Below are 25,993 nucleotides of genomic sequence, written 5' to 3' on the forward strand. Positions count from 1 at the left end.
CAGGAAAATTAATAGAAGCTGATTTATAGTGGATGAGGGGCGATAATAATCACATAAATGCTAAATCTCAATAACATATACAGAATAATCTACAAAATCCAAATAGATATGGAACCTGACGTGATTAAACCTGCTAGCCACAAGACTGGCATTCATACTCTTCTTTGATCCACACTTTTTTTAGCCTCTTCAGTTTTCCCCAACAGACTCCAACGGCTGAGCGCAATGGGGCGGACAATCGTGGTTGAGACTCCAACCAGCATCAGTTTGTGCACGTTGATGTTATAAGCGTAACCCCTAAGGTCGGGGATTACGGTCTCATTTAGTGAGTTAAACTGCAACCTGGAGCCTGGAGCGTTGTTGATTCATATATTCTTTCTTGCACAGCCACAACTACTTTTTATTTCACCCCCTTCCATATATCAAGCTTTATTTCTGTACAAGCTTCTTCCTTGCTTATAATTCGACGGCAGAGAGCAAACGCAGAAGAGAAGATGCCACCACCCTCCAGACGATTTCAGATGGGCAGCTCTACAAAGAGAACAGCACCGAGGCAAGATAAAATTGTGGGAGCAGGTCAGCCAATTCTCTCAGTTGAACATGCAACAGAATACCATCTGCAGAGCAATATCACTGCGAGTTACCGCTTATCAATAGTCAAGAGGAAAAGAACACAAGATTATTAAACAATAAATATGTTGGGTATAACGGTAATTTGATGATAAAGAGCATATGATATGTAAACACGCAGATATAAAAAAAAGAAACACAGCTTTTTATAAAATGTGCATACACGAGTTGTAAGCTATCAATTATATACTACGAATCTAAAACATACCAAAATCAAAACAAACACTACGTGCATTTGACATTGACAAGTTGAAAGTTCAAGCACCTAAAGTCCCTTAGTCACATTTCATTGGCAAGGTCAACAACGCGATTGCTTCGTAAGTACGACAGCCACTTCACTATATTTAAATGGTCTGAATTACATGCCACTCCGCACACATTGCTACTGTTTATGTGATGCCTTCATTAATTCTGAGAAGCACGATTATGTACGTTGCAACACAATTTTTCGTACTAGTTGGTGACAAGTGAAGAACTTAACATATGAGAGAGAGAGAGAGAGGGAGGCACTACGGAATGCATAATTGTGTACGAAAAAGGCATCACAATATATAGACATGCTAGACCTTGTCGTGGTAGAAACTAGAAAGTCTTGTACATGTCCAAAGCATGTTATTCCTGGAGCTTAAACACTCGACGAGATGAGCACAGACTGAAAAGACCAAAACACGTTTCTTCCAGATTGCATTTCTTCCAACAACCTGCCTTCCAAAAGTCTCAAATCAAATGTTAATAGAGAACCCAGGTTTACCAGCATGTATCAAACATAAACATTTCATAGAAGCTGTGTGAAAATATTGCGTCCCAAAGAAATATCATCATTGAGTTGTGTATATCTTTGCAAAAAATACAAAGAGGACAAACAGGTCGTAGACAGAATGCAAATGTAATTAGCCAAGCGTGAAGTAAACCAAGAACAAGAAAAAGTATGCCAGCTTTATATATGTATATGGAAATTTACCTGCTTCCACGCTGTAAAGAAACAGTATACTGACCCAGATTAGACTCTACATGAGAACAGCAGAAGCTTCCGGCAAAACATCATCTAGAGGACATCATAATAATAGGAATTAGCAGCAGTAGATTTAAGTCTTCAATGCAAATAAAATATGAAATATAAGTTTTTCCATTTCAAGTGCCACCTCCCTTTTAACCCCATTCAAAGAGAAACCAATGTCAAGAAGAAAACCTTCCAAAAATAAGGTTCTCTAAATGGATTTGTACAGCAAATAAAGGGGAAATTCAACCAAAAAGAAACAAGGTGAACAACAGACCTTTTTAAGAAAAGATGTCACTGCAGAACAATGTCTTCAAGAAATGAAAGTTCTCGGATCCAGACTTGGACTACGAAACCAGCCACTCACTTGATTTCCAACATTTCTACTTCTTAGAAGACACAATCTCTCACATTCCATTGAGATCTGGCCCCATAACACCATAATTTTTTCCCTTTCAGAGATGATGTAGATAATGCTTCAAGCAACATGTTTGCTGGAGACATCAGAACATGGTAAGCTACAGATCAGACCTCTTCTCATCATATCACACTTCAATTCATGGACATCATCAAGTTGCGCTAGTTCTTCATACTTGCTGATCAAGCAGTTATAAATAACCTCGTCTGGTTGAATACCTTTCCCAACCATCTCAGCAAAAAGGTCCCTCGCCTGCTGCATTAGGCATTTTGAACAAAGTCCCCATATCAATGAAGTGTATGTTTGAAGGTCAGGATCAAGACCGTTCTCAATCATCCTGTCCCTAAGAAAAAAAGATTCTTGGAGATCTCCTTGCTTCATGTTACCGTCTATAAGAGCTGTGTAGGTGACTTTGTCTGGAGTCAAGCCCTGTGCCAGCATTTCACTAAACAACTTCTTAGCTTCTTCTAAGCAACCATTTTTACAAAGACCATCAATAAGGGCAGTGTAAGCTGTTGTGTTGGGCGAAAGTCCAAGTTCTTTCATTTTATCAAAATGGAATCTTGCTTCAGGAATTGAACCTGCCTTGCATAACCCATCAACTATGGAACCATATGTCACTATTGTCGGAAACATCTCTAAATCAGCCATTTCATTTAACAAATTAAGAGCTTCATACACCTTTCCTTTCTTGAAATAAGCATCCATAAGAGTTGTAAGTATAATTGTATTGGGCTTTAGACCATCCTCCGACATTGAGCACAATAAAGCTTTTGCTTCACACAGCAACCCTTGCTTGCAGAGGCCCCACAGAATTGTACCATAAAATTCTATATCAGCCTTAAATCCATTTTCTTTCATTTCATCTACTAACTTCATCGCCTTATTGGCATTCTTCAGTTTGAAATAGCCGTAGATAAGAGAAGTGTACACCAGTGGGTTAGGAATAATACCAACCTTTGTCATGGCTCTGAATATCTCTTCCGCTTGCACAATCTGCCCTTTCTTACATAGGCCGTCAACTAAAGCAGAATAGGTCACAACATTTGGATGGAGTCCTTCCTGCACCATTGCTTTTACCAGCATCGCTGCTTCATGAAGATCGCCTTTCTTACAGTTCCCATCCGTCAGGGAAGTATATGTAAATTCATTAGGAGTAAGTCCAACCCTCTTCATGTCAATAAAGAACTTGACAGCCCATTGCATCATTCCTTCCTTACAAAAGGCATCAATTAAGGTGCTGTAGGTTACAGCATTAGGATTCACACCGTTGGTCTTCATCTCATTCAAAAACACAAGAGCCTTCTGAAGATCTCCATATTTGCAATGTACATTTATCAAAGCATTGTATGTTATGACGTCCGGTTCACAATCTGCCGTCTTCATTTCTTGAAACAGGCAAAGCGTGTCTTCCAATTCACCATGTTTTCCTTGCCCATCAATCAACGAGTTAAACGTAACAACATCCGGAGAGATACCCATTTCCTTCATTTGTGTAAAAAACTCTTTTGCGGCATACACTTCCCCTTCCTTGCACATAAAATCTATCATTATGTTGAAAGTGAAGACGTTCGGAGTTATTCTAGCTGCAATCATATCCTTAAAAATCTTCTTCGACAAATCTGCACGCCTCGACTTGAACAGACGATCCAAAAGAATATTACATGAGCGTGTCCTCGGGAATACCCTAAACTTGTTCATCTTGCAAAAGCACTCGATGGCTGATTCAAGCATCCCCAATTCTATTAGGACGCCGAAAAGGGAATCGAATACCCCGCCTGACCCACATACAGCCGCTTGGGTCGCTCTCAATACGTCGAACACGTCACGAGCCTCGGGCAGGGCCTGGTTCATGGCAACAAGAGCCTTGAGCTGCTCTTGAACGTGATGATACATCCTAGCCCTGAAAAGGATGTGAATGACAATGCAATAACTCTCGTGCGTCAGCTGGACCTCCTTTTGTCGTTTAACCCATAAGAAAAACTTCAATGCCAAATGCGGCTCCCCTCTCAATTCCACTAGAAGCCTGTAAAGCCTAATGCTCGTTATCCCAGGGCCCTCCAAAACCACGGAACGTATTTCATCCCATGTTCCCTTTCTAACAATCTCGCAGAGGGGACTCCTATCTATCCACTCGCCAAAGTTCGTCGAGTTCGTTGCGGTCGATAAGCAAACACTTGGCGGCTTCAATCTCAAGAACGGAAATTCAATCAACTGAAGGATCTTCAAGCCTGTCTGTACCGGGAGAAATTTACTCAACGACCGGTTCGAACATCTAAAAGAACTTACTAGGGATGCTTTCCGACGCACAATGAAGCCAGCGGTGTACAGGAACAACATTTTCCACTCGATCGCCTGGGAGATGTCATTCTCTTACTATTTTTCCCCAGCGCCGCGGATTCATCCCAAGAGGAAGAGGGCGACGAACGGGCAACGTTCGTCCCCGTCCTCCGGCTTCCCGATCGCTAATCTCGATTCTCCAAGGACCCTAACTTTCATGGGAGGTGCACTAGGGTTTCTAGCTCCGCGACGATGAAGAAATAGCGGGAGGCAGAGAGAGTGAAGCCGCTCTCACCAGGACTTTTAAGAGGGAAAATCTGCCCTTCGGACCTTCCGAACAATAAACGGTTCAGGTTTCATCGAGATGCAGGCATCCAGACCCGGTAAAGATGTGACATGGACCTGGACAAGTCCAGTTTAATTTCTATGCATCCCACAGTGCCGAGGGTGTGGGTGCCAGAACGGTACATTTCAAAAAATATAAGTGCGATGGTTTGGGAAAATATTTTATTATTATTATATATATTATTATTATAATTTAATTATTAATGTATATAACATAATTGAATAAGTATTAAAAATATCATAACAACATATATTATATAAATAATTTAATAATATGACATTTTAACTGAGCTTGAGTGTGAGTCGAAGCTGCACCCATGTCCAATGCTCACCCAACTCGATGCGACTCGCCACAAACTCATGTCCCATATTATAATGCATCCAAGTAGACATTTATAAAATTTCCTCAATTTTATATTGTATACTACAAAAGCTTGACGACAAGAAATATGTGCGTTTGCACTGTCTCCTAGCAATTGCCCAAATTGCAATATATACACAAGCAAATGATAATGTACGTTAGCTTGTTTGATATGTCTGCAGAATTAATCGTGAATTACTTGGAGTGTCGCTTCTTAATCTAAGCCTCAAATTTTCAGATATAGTCGCCGGAGACGTGGTGGTGGGAGCGAGCATGAGCGGACTTGGCGGGGGGAGGATGAGAGGCCTTCTGCCAGGATTGCCTAAAACCAGTTGTGAGATCGCTAACCTTTGAGATTTCGAGCCCCTATACCATTATCCAGGACGGTTTGCCTTCTAAGGAATATTAAATGTAGTCTGGAAATATACTTGCCAGTTCCTTTTTACTCAATCCAGGTCCTCTTTTCGACCTATAAACAATACCAAATTGTACCAGCTATGCAAGCAGTTAATATCGTTCCATACAATTCTCAACTCACACACTCTGTATCGATGCCTCCGTGCAAGTTTTGGCAGTCGATCGAAATGGAGCAATTAGCTCAAAAAACAAGGAAAACTCTCAAAAATATAACTTGTTATGGATCGATGTTGGACGCTTGCTACTCTTTCCACTCTTTGAAGAGTCTTAGCAGGGAAAGATCCTTGGGAGGTGGTACAACACTATCTTCAGGAGGGTTGCCATTCTCCAGTAAGAATGCCATCGTCAACCCTCAGGAGGTGTGAACTTCGAAGTGACAATGCATAAACCAGACGCCTGAAAATGGTTCGACATATATTTATATGCAAGAGAAGCAAATTAAAGAATGAACCGGCGTTAATCTGCTGGGTAATATATAGTATATGCAATACAAACCACGCATACAGTAGATTATGTTGTTCCAAAAGAAACAAATTATAGTTAATTAAGATCTGGCTAGCATGATTCATGGTGGGTTGTCGTGTTGCTCGATTGATTTCCTGGATTGTTGGCTCTGAACCCGACGGCAGTCCATCCAGCCATAGGAATAGCGATTGTGTTGCTCTCGGGAGGACAAACAAGTTGAAGTTGGCATGGGCTTTGTTTGGATTGAAGTTGCCGACTCCACTTCCTACGACAAGTAATTGTAGCCATGGAGTGGAAAGGATGGGACTCGTCTGTAGCACCAACTGGCCGGTGGAATTGAGGGAGATCCAGCTCAATCTGGTGTCCACCTTGGTGCCAAGGTTGGCCGCCGAGGGCGCGCCGGTGAAATTGAACGCGGAAGTCGGCCGGTCGGGGAAATCCGTCTTGAATACTCCCCCCATCCTGTAATAGTGCGCCTGAAGTAGCGCCACCATGGGCCGCGAGAACGTGATGTTGTTTATTGATCCACTGAACCTGGTCCCGTTTACACACGACGGGCAGCGGTCCTTGCCCAACCCGACTGTGAAGAGCAGGTCGCGGTCGATGTGAAGAGGAATGGTGGGGGGTTACTGAGCAGAGATGAGGCTTCTGGGACCTGAGCCGGTCGTTGAAGCTCTTTACAAAGTTGGTGTTGTTCTTAGCAAGGAGTGGCGGCATGATGGACGTGAGGGTGGTGGGTACGCCCTTCTCCCAGATATCATTATCTTGGTAAGGATTGGACAAGAATGATATATAGATGCGATGATTATTAGTTTAAACACTCACATGACACATCCATACAAATTGTGTGCTCCTGAATTCAGATTCAGGCCCTTGGTTGGGTAAATCTAATCAATCTTTTATCAATGGTAGGGAACGGATGCACATGAGTTTGCAGCTCACTTAATTTAAACACACAAGTAAAAAACTAAGATGCAAGACCTCTCGCATGGAAGCTTTGCCTGTTGATTGTTGAATATTTGAACTCTGTGGTGACATCCAGAACTGTATTGTTGCTTCGCACTGGCAGTAATTCATAATGGCTTAAGGCAAAAGTGAGATTAGGTGAGCTCAACTCAACGAAAATGAAACCATGCATATCGTCAATGTCAAAGGACATGAGTACTATGCTCAAGTTTGTTTAGGTAATCAAGCATCTGCAGGGGTCTGGCGGAAAGACAATGACCTACCAGCTCATAAAATCTAATTGGATGGAGTTCATTAATGAAACTTATTCCATTATGGCAGCAGAGCCAACGTTCTGTATGTACTTGTCATAGTCCTTAGCTCACATTCATTTAGAATCCATACTTGTTTTATACATTAATTTGCATTATGAGAGGTTATTGTTCCTTTAACATAAACAGTGCAAAGAACGAAAATAAACTATAACTTTTATGAAATGAGCTCTTTTCAAAGGCTTAGTATACTTAATCCAACATAAATTACAGGTTGCATGTATACAGGCTGCAGAAATCAAGGTATGAACAGCTCTAAAAGATATACGTGCCAGAAGAAGTGGGCTAGCTCCGCTTCATCTTATGCAGCAACAGTAGTTGGTACAGATGGAGGCACCCGATTCTCTGCAGGGATTTCAACAAACTCGGAGAGAATGGCCCTGAACTCATCACCAGTAAGCGTCTCCTTCTCAAGAAGCACTTCTACGATTTTATCAATTGCTTCGCGGTTGTTCCGAATGTGACGTAGTGCCACTTCATATGCACTATCAGAGATCCTTTTAACAGCTGCATCTATGTCTTCTGCAAGTTTTTCTGACATTGAATTTCTTGCCATCATTCTCATGATAACATCAGCACTTTGTGCAGAGGAGTCCATAAGAGACCATGGGCCAATCTCAGACATCCCGAATGTAGTTACCATCTGCAGAATTCAGCCGTATGTGCCACAACAATGCAGAGATTAGACCACAAATACATGATACCAAGGTGCCAAAAACTAAGAGGCTCCACCAGACGATATGCTTCCAAGCTAATTCAACCCCACCAAGTACAGGATAGAGTTGACAGAGGTACTCCTAACCGACAGTTGAAATAAACATTGTAGAGACTAGAGAGAACATTTGATTAAAGGTTCAAGGTAGATGAACCTCTTGATAGACAGTTCTATTGGTTCCACTGTTACTCAAAGCAGGAATGATCAGAAATGCAGAGGCTATTGCAGAATGATCCATTACCTGTTTGGCTAGACCAGTGATCTGCTGCAAATCTCCAGCAGCACCAGTTGTGACCTCTGCATCACCAAAAATTACTTCCTCAGCAGCTCTGCCACCAAGGCCACCAACAATTCTCGCGAAAAGTTGCTGCTTAGATATCAAGGTTGGATCATCGGCAGGTATGAACCAAGTAAGCCCACGAGCTTGACCCCTTGGAACTAAGGTGACCTTTTGAACGGCATCATGTCCTGGAGTCAAAGTACTACAAGCCAAAATGACATTATCAGCATGGCTAAATTCTATAAGTTTCTATAAAGCAACGATGAGTTAAGCATCCATATTTGTGGGAAGATGGACCATGGAAAGATAGCTAAGAAGACTGTCCTTACCCACAAATTGCATGGCCAACTTCATGGTATGCCACAAGACTCTTGCTTTTTCCATCTGTCATCACTGTTCCTTCCATTCCAGCAACAATCCTATCTATTGAATCATCAATCTCCTTCGAAGAAATAGCCATCTTCCCACGCCGGCCAGCTAGTATAGCTGCCTCATTCAACAGGTTTGCAAGGTCAGCCCCACTAAATCCAGGTGTTCTCATGGCGACCACATCAAGAGAAACATCCGAATCAAATTTTTTGTTGTTAGCATGCACTTTCAATATCTCTGTCCTTCCACGTACGTCAGGAACATCTACAGTCACCTACAATGAAAGCAAATTCTTCATTCCCAGTGATCCCTAAAATCCAGTTAGGTGTATGAATGGCACCAGAAGTCATGCAACAATTCAAAACACAGAAGAAGCAGAATATGAGACATCTTACCTGTCTGTCAAAACGCCCTGGCCGCAGCAGAGCAGAGTCAAGAATATCAGCACGGTTAGTTGCAGCAATAACAATAATACCCGTGTTTCCTTCAAAACCATCCATTTCAGTCAAAAGTTGATTGAGTGTCTGCTCTCTCTCGTCATTACCCCCTCCAATTCCTGTTCCTCTCTGCCTACCAACAGCATCAATTTCATCCACAAAGACAATGCATGGAGCATTTTCCTTGGCTTTCTTGAAAAGGTCACGTACTCGTGAAGCACCTATACCCACAAACATCTCTACAAACTCTGATCCAGAAATGGAAAAGAATGGGACACCTGCTTCACCAGCAATTGCCTTGGCCAATAAAGTTTTCCCTGTTCCTGGTGGACCAATAAGAAGAACACCTTTAGGGATACGTGCCCCAACTGCGGTAAATCTTTCTGGTTTCTTCAGAAATTCAACCACCTCAACAAAATCCTGCTTTGCTTCATCAACGCCAGCCACATCATCAAACGTAACACCAGTGTTTGGTTCCATTTGAAATTTAGCCCTTGACTGGCCAAAAGCAAGGGGAAAACCAGGACCTCCAGGCCCACCCATTCCTCCAGAAGACCTCCTTGACAGAAGAAACAGACCGCCAATCAAGATCAGAGGGAATGCCAGGTTTCCAATCAGGTTGAACAAGAGAGAACCTGAATCTTCCTGAGCGTTGTGAGCCGCAAAATCAATGTTCTTTTCCTTGAGCTTCTGAAGCAGCTCTTGACTGAGCCCAGGCAGCTGCACTCTCACCCGTTGCACCCGGTTACCCAACTCAGGGGAAATTGCCTCCACAATTGCAATAGTTCCACTCTCAAAGAGATCTACTCTTTGCACTCTATCCTTGTCCAGGTACTCCAAGAACCTTGAATATGACATCCGTGAGGATGATACACCTTGCTCATCGGCTTTGGCACTTTTAGCACCCAAAAATGATGATAAACCAACTCCAGCATTTCCAGCCAGAAACTTCAAGAATTTTCTTCTTCCATTGTGGTGTCTCTGCTCCAATGTTGCTTTAACACAGATTGATCTCGGAATTACTCTCAAAGATGGAAGTCCATAACAAGGGGCAAATTGTTTACCATAAAATGATTTGGAGAGCTTGTTATTGCAAGAAGACAGGCTGACTGAAGCTAGACAAGCTGACGGGGCAGCCATGGGGCTCAAGGATGTTCAAGACTGGGAGCTGCAATCAACAACTATGAGAACCATGAATAGCAAATGTGTAAAGAGAAGATAACTTGCAAGCTTGCAGTAAAGGAAAATTTTGAGCAGCACATTAGCTCATCAGCGTGAAAGACAGAGAAAAAATTTTTGCATGACAACTACTGGATGATAAATAGACAAAATAGTCGCTAATATTTTCAAAATACGAAGTATGTTATACCAAAAGCATTAAATTAAGAAAGAAGATGGTAACCAAATGGAAGAATAGCAGGTGGAGACAGCATTCAGTAATAAATATGAAACATAATTGCATTCATGACACTATGGAGATGGCTTCAGAAATGTAACTCATGAAAACAAAATCGCTACTTCTACCATTCAGTTGTCTCTGCAACAAAAGGAGAGTAGACTTTTCGAACATAATAAACACCTATTGTATTAAATGAACCAAATGGATACACTGAACAAGGAAGTTTAGCAGGCGTTCATAACTAAAGGTTATCAAAAGGCAACTACTCCAAACTCAAGCACATTTACTCATACCACAATTAGACATTAAGATCACAGTTCGTGAGTAAGCACAAACAAGACCAAGCATCTATGAGAACTACATGGTCAATTTCTTTTACAATAATTAAAATGCTCGCACACAGTAATTCACTGGGGCATTTTTTTAGCACACACTTTTCCCCATATCCTATTGGATATGGATGTTCTATTACTTCTTTTGATAAGGAATACAGACTGCACTTCTGTTCAGCTCTTTCATCAACTTGAAGAAGTCGGAATATTATACTTTCTATAGTCACGCTTGAGCAAGATAAGCCCATGTTGGCATGACCTCATCGACAGACACGCTTGGATTGTGTAAAAGGTTGATAGCTTTGCTTCATAAGCATCGTAGAGTATCCCTAATATGTTTAGCACCAATTTATATTTTGAACCTTAACCGAAGTAAAAGGTTTCATCATGTTTCCTAAACATCAGAAGAGCAAACAAAATGAAATGTTTGGTCGATTTGTTTATGCTTGTGCTAGCAATAAAGCTTAAATTTTCTTTCGGAATAGACATACGAACAGGAACGGGAATGAACAAAAGCATGACTCACCTACGATGCGAGCTTGATGCTTGCTCAATCATTTGGACGACATAACTTCTCCCTGGTTTAGAGTTTAAAGATTGTGGTTGATGAGGAAATGTAATCCTTCAGTTCTAATTTTAGGTGAGAAAATTAGTGCCGACTGCGTGAATCCGACGTAATCTACCACAATACAGCAGAAGAAAACTCAAAACCAGGTGAAAGTTCGACCTCCTAACAAAAACAAGATAAACCCTGCTAGTAGTATGAGAAGATCGAGTTTTCACCGGGATGAGCTTTCTCCACATTACATAGACTAGCCAACTTCACAACATTAGAAAAATTAGCCGGTCATCAAGAAAAAAAATATATATAAACAACCGCCATATCAGGACTACGCCAGTCCTCTACTCTACTGGATCATCAATAAGTTGAAGAAACAGTAATCTCCGAAGCTCAGATTGTCGCGATTATATAGATCAAATGACAATCCAGCATACCAATGGGTAAAGGACAAGAAAGATTAAATTCACGGAAATCTTCGAGTTCGGCATCGAATTCAAAGCGTCTATTACACACAAGAAAAATCAGGATATGTTAGTTTTTCTCATGCATGAGTAGAAAGCAATGTGCAGATGTTTATGGGAAAAGATAATGCAGCCGAGCAACCACAATCAGAGAAAGAGAGCGAATGTGTGTGTACCAGAAGGAACAGACAACGGATGGGTGGGCGTTTATTTGGTCCAGAAGGAGAAGAACTGGCGGAGGGAGAGGCCGTCACCTGGAGAAAAAGTGCGAACGATGAGAGAGCGGTCGATGGGCCGACAGTTCTTATAAGCTTTGTTAGTTTTCTACTCTCTTCTCCACTTCGTGTTTGATTTCCTTCTTCCCGGGGAAGGTGGATGCAGTGGCTGAATGACAGCCACACCTGCTCTGCAAGAAAATCTCCTGTCCCAGTTATCTGTTTTTTCCACGCCTTTCCTAGTCTCCAAGCTTTTTGCTGAAATTCCCAATTTGTGTGTCACCGGGTGCACGGCGAGGTCTTGTTCTGTGGCCGACCACGCCCAACCCCCAAGACGTGGCCTCGCTCTCCCCCTTTGCTTCGTTCTTGGTCACCAATGCTTTCTCTAATCGTCAATTTTCTTTCTCAAACGTAGAAAAAAGCAGTATCGATCCATCTTCCTTTTTTCCTTTTGTTTTTGTGAGGCTAAATTTTCTCATTGGATTGAACTTACTGTGAGCATTCACGGAGTTAAAAAGTACTGAACTTTTATCTACATGTAGAGGGAGGGACTAAACCGCTGTTTTCAGGTGAGAATGAGCAAAAAAAGAAAAAAAGGTCTGAAAACCCCTCATTCCTTCTATCCCAGGGTCCTAAGTTGTGTTCTGGGTCTGAATGGGCAGTGGATCGCCTTCAGCCATCTTTTATTATGGCCTACAACATTCGCACGGGTCGGCAAGGGCCCGGCCTCTTCCCGCCCACCCCCCACCCACTTGAAAAAATTACAAGTAATTTTTTTTAAAAAAAATTATTTATCATATATAAAAATTTTGAAAAAAAAATCATATTTCTTGGTTCCTCTTAAAATTTTGAAATTATAATTCTCCATGCTTTAACCAGCTTTGTTATGCTTATTGAGGTACTAAACCACGGTTTTGTTTTATGCATTTTTGCAGTGAAATGTCTCATTTGCCCTCGTGGGCTTAGCACCTCCCTGAGATTCACATTCTTCAGTCGTCTTATGCAACAATATCTGAGTAAATGAGATTTTTAGGTCTGAAAAATATTGCCACGGAAGAAAAACTTTTCGGCACCTTTATTACCATAAAATAGGCCATTTGACTTGAGACAAAAAAAAACATTAGGTACCACGTCAAAGCTTGTAATTTGTTTTATATCCATTCGCATGTTTTTCTAATGCAAGATATTCTCATTGCAAAAATCCTAGTTTCTAATATCAGGTGGTTTTGCACTTGTGCAATCGTTACCAGGCATGAATTGTGAAAAAAACAAAGGCGCCGGAGTCGGCTTGTAGGTCAAAAAGTTGTTCCCATTTTAAACTTTTTTACCAACATACAATCAATTTGCACCAGTTCATTAACAGGACTTGGGGGAGAAAGGTACATGACGTAATTAAAATCCATCAACTGTGGTGTTGTCAGAATTGGCCAGAATCCATCAACTCGAATCAAAGGAGTGGCAACCTGGCCGCTGATCCGAAAAACGCCATGTGTTGGCTTTTAACTATTTTTTAAATAATTTGAGAAATCCTTCATTTTAAATTTAATTTTATATATTTAAATTCATTATTTAAAATGATTTAGCTGATACAAAACCCACCCAACTGAATCGGTGAATCTACCAATTCCGCATTCGATTCACAAACCCATTTTGAGAACACTGGGTCTCGGACTAAATTCCCTTCAACTCGGAGGTTCGTTCAATACCCATCCCTTATCACAATAATGTGTATAATCCGCCTGCTTTCTTTATAAAGATACTTGCATCACCTATACCAGGACACGAAACTTATCAGACAATGAAATTAAGACATGGATAACTGGTTATTAATTACAACAGGTGCCAAAAAAATTGTTTTGTGCCAGAAATATGCGTTGGAGTCTTGGCACAATGGTGTGCATGATTATTAAGGAAACCTCTCACTCCATCTGGAGAAGAGTTTCCAACTAGAAAAATCAAACTCTATGCAGCTCCTGAGGTATTATCAACTCATCATAGTCATCAACCGTCACCTGTAAGACCCAAAAAAACTTAGCCATGTGCCAGAATACAGCTCCTACGAAAAAGGATGACCTATTAGAAACAAAGAATGAACGAGCAGGTATTCACAGACCTCATGCTTGTCGCCTCCGTAAGTGTATTCAACAAATAATTGCTTTGGATCCTCCGGACAGGGGTCGCAAAATCCCATGATTCCTGACTTTTTGATACCTTTGTGAAGCTGAACAAATTGGGAGAGAGACCGCTTAGGATAGCAACAGATTTGACACCGCAACCAACAGAAATTCACAAGAAGAAGCAAAAGGCACTACCAACGGTGTAACTTGCCAATATGATTAAAAGAATCTGAAAAAAATAACAATTTCTGAATTAATCCGGAAAAATCAATATACTAGCAGCTTCCCTCGATCCCTATCCAAAATCTACGCAGTTTACGTTTTAGGACAAACATTTCTTCTACTACACCTTTGTCATAGGGACTCTTCAAAAAAGGTGGAGCACCCACGTTGACACAATGCTGGTGGGGCTTGACTTGCACCCCAACCGCACCCTACATTATTTCCTTTTAAAAAAAGTCTTTTTTTTCTTCTCTCTCTCTCTCCCCCTCTCTTTCTTTATTTACCAGTAATAAAAGTAAAAAAATAGTCAAATTAAGCTAAGAAACAACCATATAATTATATATATATATATATACACCCTCGCCACACCCCCACACCCAATTTTTTTGGGATGTACCACAACAGCACCCGCACCCCTCATCCCTGTGACAGTTCCTCACACTATTTTTGGTAAAGTGCCAGCATGTTCATGATGACAATTTTCTTCTTTCTGTTTTTCCTTTTAGTGATACATCAACCCCATTTTTTCCTAGAAAATGTGATCTGCATCAAAGGACTGTGCTTTAATGGTTAAAATTTCTTATATAAATTGTAAAACACCAAAGGCAGTAAAAAACATCTATACAGGGTTTCAGTGCACTAATGACCAGAAACACAGGACAAGACAAATAACCTTAATCATAATTTCTTTAAACCAGGCAGCAACAATCTTAACCCACTTTTGATGTTTGCTGACATAATGCAGAAGAATGATGCAGGATCTGTTCATTATGTAAGTAACAAAAATGGTTCTCTTATATGTCTATGTGCCAACCGGGAATAACAAAACGTGTAAAAATTCTAGTGATTAAGACAAAATATGACCATATTGTCATCTCCAAAACCTCTGGTAAAACCACATGCAGATTCAGAAATGCAGTAAGAAACAAGCGTTATGGTTTACAGAGGTCCTACAAAAATTAAGACAAATAAACATACCTTAAGATAACCAGCATCATTTATCAGGAAATTTAAAGGTATTGTCACATCCAAAACCTGCTGAACCAGTTCATCAGTTTCTTCAACAGTACTGCCATTCCTTTTCTTGTAAGCTTTAAGATTTCCATAAAGTGCTCTTGTAATGACAAGGCCCCTGGCTTCTAATTGTTTGCTTTTCTTTCTATTGGCCACATTTTTCAGCAGTAGTTGAGCCTTCTCAGCTGCTGCCCTTGCCTCCTGGACCTGTATATTGTACATTTCCATCCAGATATTATGCATTAAGATAGACTTATTTATAATAAAAGTAAAGTCGAGTTCACCACAGACAAGTAATTAGGGCAGCGTACACTAACAACCCAGATAACTAAAACAAGGTATTACATGATAGAATACAACTAAATATCCAAATAAATTCGACTTTCAGACAAAATGACTGCATCCAGAATTCAGAAACCCATTAGTTCAATGATAAAGAAACCACAGTAAATCTAACTTTCCTTAGTGCAACCTATGCCGCATGACTGCTGTGGGTGCAGCATTTGGGTGCAATACATCAACACACACATATAATGTAAATATACATACATGCATGCATACCACTGCAATCGGACCTTGTATATTTGTAGAAATAATGCCATGTGACTTGGACATGAAAATATGAATATTCAAGATCTTAAGATACCAAATAACTTTGTAACAGTACATGATCTGAAAGTTGTCTCCACTTGAGAAAAAGGTGAGTAGATATTTAAAGGTGACGGCAAAATTACAGAAAGCATTGGAAGACAAACCTAAATTAGGAAGCAACAGTTCACGGTTGAAAAGACCTTTCACTTAAGAAGGTACAAGAAATGCAGTCACAGAAGACCATCTTTTTCGAAAAAGACCCGATAAAAATGTTAAAGACAATCGAAACAAAAAACCTCTATTTTTCACCTTTCTTGAAAAAAAAAACTCCAAAATGAATTTTTACATTTTTCACATTTTTATCCGTCTTTTCTTTATGTTTATGTTAGTTTTGCTCTAAATTTTAAAACTTAAGTTAAATATTTATCTTCATTTCTATCATTACTAAAAGATCATTTTTATGATTTTATGAAGTTGTCTTTTATGTTTTCTCGTTACTTTTTTTTTTTTTTACTTTTTCCTAGTTTTTAGGATTTTTTCTTTTTTAAAAAATGCAGAATTTTTTTCGAAATTTTCCGCTATACTGAAAAATAGTTGAGTAAACCCTCACCGTTTAAATCCCATTAATGATATATTTATAACTATCAAAAAATGTGAATGATGGCAAGCACATGAAAAAAAACAAGAGATTGCATAGTCCCATTAGGCCACAAATGAGGCTATACTTGCCCAGGTTTGTTCATTCAAATAGCTTTCAGGTTCTGAACAAGAGAACAACCTGAGTGACAACACATTGCAAAAGACATTCTTAATTATAAACAATCACTGTTTGCTGTTAGCAGCATTCTACTGAAAGCATTCTGCTGAACCCATGCATTATAACATATTAGGAAATAAGAAGGATGTAAGAAATCCATAACAGTAGTTTCAAGTGCTAACTTTGAAAGACATAGTCTACGTCTTATGTAAATCGAGTCACAAATGTGGTGGATGCAACAATAGCTTGTGATTACGTTCACTTAATTTACAAAAAAAATAATATTAATGTATTAAAATAAATAGCATAATCCTGACAACTTATCACAACTTTTACTAAATGTCATGCATAAAGCATGCTAGATTCTAAAAGAATCATTTTTTCATGGACATTCACTATGAGAGAACTTGATCACTTCATAACCAAACTATGAGGCAAAACAAAGGAGTACCTGAGTAGATGTTCTCTGTCTTTTCTCTTGGGCCTTCAGTCTCTCTCTTTTGAGGTAGTATGGTTTGACAATAAATTTCTGCTCCCATAATACAAGGAAGTCAAGAATAAGAAGACAAAACAATTTCACAAGCACATGCACTCCACATTTTCCCCATCTGTAAAGATGCAATCTGAAATAGATTTACTACATGAAATTCATCAGGCAGACAAAAGAATGTGACCTTTTTCTTTTTTAGGTTTTATGCAGTTATTTTTAACAACCATGTACAGCATCACACTGCTTTACTATATTTCAGATACAGCTATTCAGAAATCACCTCCATACATTCAGAAATCACCTCCCATGTGATTATTTTAAATAAATTTGCATCTCCGCTCTTATATACTGGCATGTCCTGAAAACTCATTCCTAACTTCTATGATATTATCCAACCATCAAAATCGCTTTTTTCTCATAAACGACCATGATTATGGATGAATAAACAACATTTAGATTCAGCAAATGAACAGTGATCTATACTGTTCTGCTTTGTCACTTAACAGTAGTACAATTACACTGCTCAATCAAGAGCATAGAATCACCTGAAGATCAATTACAAAATCCATTATTTCAAAACAGGTCGATAAGAATATTCACATGGACGGCAGCACATGATACACATTATAAATGTGGGCAACAACCTTGAAAAACGTCCCACAAGCTACAAAGTTCAAAGTTACTAGTTTTTGGACAAAATAAATTACCAATTCAAGGCCTGCCAATTACAATTATCTGCTCTTACTACCATGTCGCCAACATCATGAGGGAATATAAGATTAAAAGGCAATAAATGATACTGACACTTTCAACTGAAAAGAAATCATGATGTGAAAAGACGATAAATGATACTGACACGTCTAACTGAAAAGAAATCATGATGTGAAAAGACAATAAATGATACTGACACATTCAACTGAAAAAAAACATGATCTGTTGGTTTCAACCTTCAGCAAAAAATATACTGATGCTGGAACTATCAGCGCCCCAGTAGCAAGAAGTGGAGTCAATTGGCTTGACAATAGCACCTAATTATGCCAGCATCACGTCAGTACATCATCAGTAAGCAGCCCAAGACATATGTGAAAAACAAACAAACAAAAATTACATTCAGCTTACAGGAATTATGAGCTTCTGTCCTCCACGATGAAGTTCAACTCTCCAAAGTACCCCCTAAGCAAACTCAGAAAGAAAAGGACTTCAATCCCTTCAAGTAAATGATAATAAGATGGAACAGTATGCTTAGATACAACTCCAATTAGGCAGCGACATGATTGCCTTCAATTTTTTTCTAAATTTTATTTATGTTGAGATGGTTTTTCTTCATCCATGGAAAGTAGGTTCCAGTGATGTGGTGCATGACATTTTTGGCAGCTCTACTTACTTTGATGCCTAGATATGTTTGTATATATATGGGAATTCAAGCACTGAGATGGATGAAGCTCCTGAATATTTAAGCAAGGAAAGGTTTCCACTGCATCAACTGTGAACTCTAATGGGTTATCATTGCTTAAGTGAATGAAATTAGTTTTTCTAATCATTTTACGAAATCTAAAGCATCGATGACCAAATTTTAAGGAAACACCTACATATATATGATACATTACCAAATCCAAGAGCCTGCAACTAATCCATCACTAACAGGAGACACAACTCCATGAATAACTGTTTCAAGCTCACGGTTTGTCCAGTTTATGTTTTGATTCTTAATGAATTGCCATTCTAGATGATGAAAATTAGCAAGAGAGAGGAGAACATGCCAGTGGAACATTATATTTTTTATACCTGTGTGTGAGAGAGATGTTATGGTGTCTTGCTTATGTCTTCTTTCTCTACATGGACATATATATTAGCATCATCAATGGCATTACAACTAAAAGAGGTATCATAGCACGAGGCAAGTTAAATCATGCTCAGAGCACTAACTTTACTAAAGAAACATTAAACAGATTTTTTTTCAAAAGTTGAGATAACTGAGTGAATATTACCCAGAATACTCACTATCATCATTCATGAAGCACAATTCTTAGATGTAAACATAACTTAGAAATGCAGCATTATAAGTAAAGCAATGTAGTAGTATAACTACCTGAATACCAATTGTGTACAGAAACCGCACAGTACTGAAATCAGATATTTTTCTGCCACCACCAACCTCAAACTCAATAGCAGTACTGCGAAGTAAATGTGCACACTGTCATAATTAAGAAACTGCACAATCATTGGCATTAGGTATCCACTATCCATACATAGCTTCACCTAAATCCTTTTCCATAGTTCCAGGACAAGAGCAGGCATAGACTGGCTACAAGCCAAGGCCAGTCCGGACTTCAATAAGACATTTACAAGGCAGGCTATAGACCAACGTGATTGTAAAGGCACAAAAATATGCCTGTGCTTGTTTATCAAGACACACAGATACAATCTTTTATTCCATGAATTGGAACGTTGTTCCACATGTTTCATAAAGAAGGACGCTCTGCTGTATCAAAACTGAAACTCCACTTACTTATTTGGCTTGGAGATTGGTTTTTTGCTTACAGTTCCCTCCTGGGTTCTAGACTTGATAGGTTATGAATTCCATGTTTTATCTTATTTCCTTCTTAAAATGTTTTTTGCCGCCAAAAAGGCAGAAAAAAAAAATCATAATGGTGTGCCCACTACAACAACACCACCAGTGAATGCTCGAAAAAGTGTACACCTTGGTTCCAGTAATTACAAATTCTAAGTCCGGTACATAAGCTAAGGAATGTCATTTAAACAATGCCAACAGACAAAAAATGGTTATGTATATGCCAGCATACAATTGAATGGCGAGAATATCACTTGCACGAGCATATGATAGTATGATACCATGAAAATAGAAGGATCCCCAGCTACATAATATCCAACAGTGAAGATGTTTACATATGAAAACGCAAGCAAAGGCATGATTCATGAGGGGGAACAGAAAAATTCATGCCAAGCACACATTCAAACCTTGTTACGTACCTCCCAATTCTTCCTGCAATGCGACCATGAGATTTAGATGAGAAATAGCGAGTGTAATGCGTAGTTGCTCCAAATGAACCCACTCCAAACTACATAAAGAATTCAAGAAAGAAAAAGGAATCAACTCAATCAACGGACATTAGTCACAGCATACAGCACCACGCACTCATACAAAAAGGAAAACACCACAGATAAGGACATGAACATAAGCTCTTACGCACAATGATTGAACCAGATTGGCCAAATATAAGCTCAAAGATTAGCCTTAAATCAGGAATACCAATTGCCAACTGCTAAAATTAACCATCCAGGGAACAGAAAGCTTAAAGAAGTAACTTCCATTGGAGGACATTCTCATGAGAAAATCCCACAGTTGGCTTATCATAACAATATTATCCCAGGTCATCAATAAAGGACTTGATATACTAGAGTATATTAATGGCAAAGATGTAATCAAAGATAAATTTTTATTTCAGACTGACTAACCTATGGATAGGCAATTATCCAACTTCATGTAAGATAGTTATAGTGATTGAACTAGGGATGGAAAAGCTTGTACGCAGAAAGCCCTGTACAAGTCCAGACATGCTAATGTAGACATGTATAACACAAGAAAGTCATTTATGGGTGCAAGTTTGATGTGATAAAGCTCAAAAAAGATGAGAAATTAGGTGCGACAAGGGAAACTACTATAGGAAATGAAGCAAAATCTGTGTACATTGTATTTACTCAAAAATAGTCAAACACCTTAAGCTCTCCAGCTGCAGAATTTTTTTCATCCTTCTTTTGCCATCCGACCCCAATGCTATTTTCAGTACCCAAGACAAGTTGTATCTGCAAACAAATGGAAAAGTATAATAATATGAGAAAATGTCAAATGCCCCAGATTCACAAGAAGTTAGACACTTGCCTCAACATTCAAAAAAGAAGTGCACAGAGATTTTGTGTATTCTTCAATTTTCCGTGACAGAAATCAACTTAATATAGATTCCTCAAGCATACTTAACACACCAAAAAAGTGCTTACTTAGATTTATTTTTCCAAGCCAACCATATTTTATGGAAAGAAACTACCATCATTCAGATATCTTCTGCTTCAAAAGCAGCAGTCCTCCATGAGCTCGATGAACATCATTGAATAATTTTTCTCCTTCCTTAGTGCACAAGAGCTCTCTATCTTGTTATATTCAAATATATTGTTATGACAATTTTTGAAGTGTCAACAAGCATTTAGGAAATCTGAAGTGGAAATCCAGCCACTACCAACACAATTTGCATCTTTCAGGTAAAACCTTTTCCCACAGACTGTGTCTATATATTCTATAGAAGAAAGCAAAAGTAAACAATTAAAGAGGAACAATAAAATCTTACATTTCCATTTGCAGTTTCAGAAAGCTGGCGAGTCCATACATTGGAGAGATTGATGGAGCCATCTCTCAAGGAAAGTGTCAACCCAGTTGTTGCAGTTGAATGAGGAGAGAGATGGCTAACAAAGGAAAATTTAAATAAATAATGAGCTTAATTATTCAAAATTAAACTCCAGGAAGGAACAAAGACATAATTTCTGCATGGAAGCAAATGGGCCATGACTGTCATTAGAGTCTATCATCTAGTTCGCTATGATACACGGGTATGCCTGTGAAGGCGAAGTACCCGTCCGGTACCGGTACAACACCGGTACGGGTACGGGTACGGGCTTGGGTACGCCGATAGTGCGGTCAACGCAGTACCAGGTACGGTCAACGTACCCGGGGTCATTTTTGACCATTTTTGAACTCGGTCAACTTTGACCGAGTCCAAAATTGTCCATGGGTGTTTTTTTTAGCAGTGGTATCGAATGTAATTTTGAAAAAATTTAAATGGTAGTTTCGGTAAAAAATGAATAAAACATAAAACTTAGAAGTTAAACATTTCGATAAAGAGAGTGTTGACGAGCTTTTAGGTTTAGGGTTTTTAGATCAAGGGGAAAGCTAAATCCAGGCGATTCTGATTTCCGACGAGGTTTTCCGACCTCAAACTCACCGGTGGAGCATACCAACATCTCTTTGTCTGCATCGAGTTGCAGCAATGACGGACTGGTGCACTTTCCGGCACCGTGCAGACCTCCGACAGCTACATCCGACAGACTGGTGCATTTTCCGGCACCTTGTAGACCTCCGACAGCTACATCTGTGCTCAGGTAGGATTTCGGTTAGCTTTTCAGTCCATTTGCATATGTGCATTGGACATTTTGAGGTAAGTAATACGTTTGTTGGTTTCTAATTTTTGTTTTATGTCCGTTAGTTTCTAGTTTTTTGTTTTCAGTCGATTTACATATGTCCGTTAGTTTGTAGTTTTTGTTTTCAATCGATTAGTTTCAAGTTTTTGTTTTCTGTCGATTTGGATGTCTGTTTACTGTTTTCTGGTAGATCATCTGATTTTTTTTTAACGTGCTTGAATTGTTGATATATATTTTCAGTTGTTGGATCATGATTGGGGAATATGGTATTCAGTTTGTAATTTTTTGATATATATATGTGTATGAATATGTTATTTTGTTAGTAATTTTTTGATGACGGCCGTACCCCCGTACCCAAGTTTTTTGAAAATGGTCCCTACCCGTACCCGCACCGGTACCCGTACCGGCACCCGTACCCATGTGACATAGCTAGTTAGAGAGCAAACAAGAAAATATCTTTTTTTGGTCATACACAAAAACAAAAGCAAAACTTACTGAGTGTCCTACCGAGAAGTCTGCAATCCAATTAGTGCCCGCAAACCAGCAGAAGCCATGATCTCCAATGAAGAAACTGAGGACAACTGATGCCGAAGCAAAACTGTTGCAGCACCTCCACCAGAATTTCCAGTAACAGCAAGGTTTCCACCAATTACAACAGTATTTTTCTTGGATATTTGTGATTGAACTTCCGATGACATTTGCATCCTGAGAAGAATTCACTAAACACTGTAGCTTCATTAAGAACAGCCATGAAAGATAAACTCAACCAGACCATATAGCAGTAAAGAATCCGAAATAAAATGAAACATTCCGATATCACAACTAGAATTAATGAAAGAACAAGGTGATTAAACAACATATTCTAGATCTTAGAGATATAAGCACACTTTCAGAAAGCAACATAAATTTCTAGAGGGTATAAACTGCAATTATATACCTTTGACAATTAAATAACAACATAAACCAGTTAGAGTAAAAAAGTGATAGTGAATAACCAAGCTCAAAGTCAAGGCCTGAAGGGCACATAATGGTACCTAAAGCATTCTAAAACTTTCAGGTTCAAGTTAAACTCTATTCTCCTCTTCTGAGGAGAAGCGAGCTATATATAAATAAGGAACTGTAAAAGGCAAACTAGAAAGTACCCTCTCATGATGCTGCCACCACTCAAAAATTGTGGCAATGACAAAGTTGCAAGAAGAGAGCCAACAGGGCGAACATGAGCATAGACCTTCTCCTCTTCTTGTCGACGGCGCAATCTCTCTAACTCCTCCTTAATTTCTTCTGGTTTGCTCAGCTTTGCTCCAAGCTCAAGGCCAGAAGTTAAACCTTCAAAACCATATATATCATATATTTGTCTTTTGTGCTCATCTGTCAAAATCTCATAGGCATCACGAATTCTTTGAAAGTTCTCAGTGGCTATGTCCTTCATCTGAAATTAAACAGTGATATGCAAATATATCAATAGGACTGAGGTGCAGGAGGGGGGGAAAAAAAAACTAAACTGCAATAGCTGGATGATGTGGCACTGTGGAAGCATTATCCAAATTAAAGATATATGACAGAGCATGGTTTTCCATTCCTCAGGGCATAACGTCAACCTTACTTTGCCGTTGACCAAGGCATTCTTGTCAGAAAGTGCATAATGACTGTCAGATACCTATAAGATTGTACCAACAACTTCCTCAATTTATTTTAACTGTGTAATGTACCTAACAAACACAAAAACAATCCCTTAAACATGCACACATACAGCACATTTAGTTTTTCAAAAGGGGTTTCCGTAAATTATTTCCATGTCCGAAGCAGCAAGACTTACAAAAATGAAACATGAATAATGGTATAAAATAGGGGAAGGTTCGATTGCAACACAATGCAGGCAACATATTCAATCATAAATGTTACCTCAAATAGTTTAAGTTGAGACAGCAATAACTCTAATAACTCTTTAACTTTCTACAATCCTTCCTTGAACTGTTGTTCAAACATTTCCAGAGATAGATCACTTGAATAATCGACCAAAAAGTTTACGGATTTTTTCTATTGAAAACTTGGGATAAAATTATCAAAAAGTTTCTATTTCCAACGCAAGCAAGTGCTAAAACCTGCTGACTAAACTGCAGAATAACATCAGATTTAAAGCTTATGTTCGTTCTTCCTACCCTTGCCTAAAATGCAATGCTTAAACAGTAAATCAACAAAGAAGAGCATAAATAGCAACACGTCCAGCGTCCCGGTCTTACCTACAATCGGTCCTCATTTTATGCAGTCGAAATGGATTCATTGTATCCTATTAGCGTGGCCCTTGGCCTGTTTCTGATATAATCCTAGACTTTAGGGTTACTTGGTATTCATAGTCTCAATGATGTTCGTGGTGATTATCAAGGCGAAAGCTGTATGATTGGGTACCGGACTTTCCATGCTCTGGCGAGACATTATGGTGCATGTCAAACGAGATAGTACGCCAAGGAAAAGGGATTTAACATCCCACCCATGACACATTTCCAGTCCCCGGATAACACAACCACCATTAGAGCGCTAGCCCTGCGAATTTACCATGATAAAATACTTGAACGGAAGCAAGTAGGCAGCGAAAATGTTAAATGCAAAAGCCAACTAAAGCAATTCTCACCGAGTTTCCTACCCACCAAGTCGTTCTGATCACTACTCAACCCTAGGATATAGACGGTCTCTGGACCACACTTACTAACTCGTCGGCATAGAGATAAGCCGGAAAGAAACACCATATCAGAAATAGTTCCAAACTCTATAAATTGGTTACCGCAAACTGCCACTTGGGTGTCATCAATTTCTGAAGCAAATCAAGAATGGAGTGCAAGGAAGCACGTCAACGGAATGAATCCCATCGCAGTGACAAAATCTCCTTCACAGACACGCACACACACACACACACACACACACACAGAGAGAGAGAGAGAGAGAGAGACCTGTGGGTCTTGGTACTTATCGGGATGGTAAATCTGCGCCCATTGGCGATACGACTTCCTGATCTCTTCATCGGATGCCTGGGGAGATAAATGAAGAAGGGCGTACAGCTCCCTCCGAGGTTCTTGCTTCTCTGCCTTCATCTCCCCCTCCCTCTTCCCCTGCCACTCTGCTCGTAACCTCGTTCGAAAGCAGGTTCCCGGTGCCCCTCTTGGTTTGGCGAACCAAGAATGAGGGTTTTACAAATTTGGCGGCGAGAGCGCGAGGGAAATGAAATAACGTCTTGACCAAGAAACTCAAGGACTACAGCTTTCTAACGAAAACGGTTTCACCGAGCTGCCGACCCTTTTATTCCGAGCTGGCAAGCCGTCCAGGTGGGCTTGATTTTAGGATGTCGATTCGGAGTATATTTAAAATACCGAATTTGACAACAAGTAGACCCTTTGTATCCCATCAGTCGAGTATAAGGCCGGCTCGGATTGGCCCTACACGGTTTGATAATTTATATTTAATATTATCTTATTATATATATATATATATATATTATGATTAATTATATTTTTATATTATTATATGTTAAAAAATTTTCTGACACAGGCCAGGATCCAAAGGTGGGTAAAACGGGAGGCGCTTGAGCTATTTTTCCGAGCTCACATGAAAGTTTATTTCATAAATGCTCAAGAAAACTGGT

At 39.4% G+C, this 25,993-nt stretch overlaps 3 protein-coding genes across 7 annotated transcripts; all 3 read right to left on the minus strand.

The window, feature by feature from the left end:
* Positions 1-33: 33 nt before the first annotated feature.
* LOC116265561 (putative pentatricopeptide repeat-containing protein At2g02150) lies at positions 34-4,605 on the minus strand. 2 transcript variants are annotated; one of them, XM_031646255.2, is made up of 3 exons: positions 1,905-4,605; positions 1,592-1,675; positions 34-617 (listed from the first exon to the last, which is right to left on the minus strand). In XM_031646255.2, exon 1 carries the CDS (start codon positions 4,383-4,385, stop codon positions 2,106-2,108), a length of 2,280 nt encoding a protein of 759 aa, XP_031502115.1. In that variant the 5' UTR covers positions 4,386-4,605; the 3' UTR covers positions 34-617; positions 1,592-1,675; positions 1,905-2,105. The 2 variants fall into 2 exon arrangements, with proteins under 2 accessions (XP_031502115.1, XP_031502116.1); XM_031646256.2 differs by having other exon boundaries at positions 34-633.
* Positions 4,606-7,325: 2,720 nt separating this feature from the next.
* LOC116265387 (ATP-dependent zinc metalloprotease FTSH 2, chloroplastic) lies at positions 7,326-12,350 on the minus strand. Of its 4 annotated transcripts, XM_031645961.2 has the most exons (6): positions 11,922-12,350; positions 11,249-11,401; positions 8,950-10,159; positions 8,515-8,828; positions 8,147-8,387; positions 7,326-7,833 (listed from the first exon to the last, which is right to left on the minus strand). In XM_031645961.2, the coding sequence occupies exons 3-6, from the start codon at positions 10,129-10,131 to the stop codon at positions 7,492-7,494; spliced, it is 2,079 nt and encodes a 692-aa protein (XP_031501821.1). In that variant the 5' UTR covers positions 10,132-10,159; positions 11,249-11,401; positions 11,922-12,350; the 3' UTR covers positions 7,326-7,491. The 4 variants fall into 4 exon arrangements, with proteins under 4 accessions (XP_031501821.1, XP_031501823.1, XP_031501822.1 ...); XM_031645963.2 differs by lacking the exon at positions 11,249-11,401 and having other exon boundaries at positions 12,000-12,350; XM_031645962.2 differs by lacking the exon at positions 11,249-11,401 and having other exon boundaries at positions 8,950-10,172.
* A 1,398-nt stretch (positions 12,351-13,748) lies between these two features.
* On the minus strand, positions 13,749-25,586 carry LOC116265388 (chaperone protein dnaJ 13). The gene is made up of 13 exons (XM_031645964.2): positions 25,305-25,586; positions 23,502-23,788; positions 22,867-23,064; positions 21,513-21,627; positions 20,890-20,976; positions 20,143-20,231; positions 19,241-19,325; positions 18,271-18,324; positions 18,099-18,179; positions 17,113-17,190; positions 15,278-15,520; positions 14,074-14,181; positions 13,749-13,972 (listed from the first exon to the last, which is right to left on the minus strand). Exons 1-13 carry the CDS (start codon positions 25,443-25,445, stop codon positions 13,916-13,918), a joined length of 1,623 nt encoding a protein of 540 aa, XP_031501824.1. The 5' UTR covers positions 25,446-25,586; the 3' UTR covers positions 13,749-13,915.
* Between the last annotated feature and the right edge of the window lie 407 nt (positions 25,587-25,993).

This window comes from Nymphaea colorata, chromosome 12, assembly GCF_008831285.2.
Source record: "Nymphaea colorata isolate Beijing-Zhang1983 chromosome 12, ASM883128v2, whole genome shotgun sequence".
In the NCBI taxonomy this organism is placed as follows: Eukaryota; Viridiplantae; Streptophyta; class Magnoliopsida; order Nymphaeales; family Nymphaeaceae; genus Nymphaea; species Nymphaea colorata.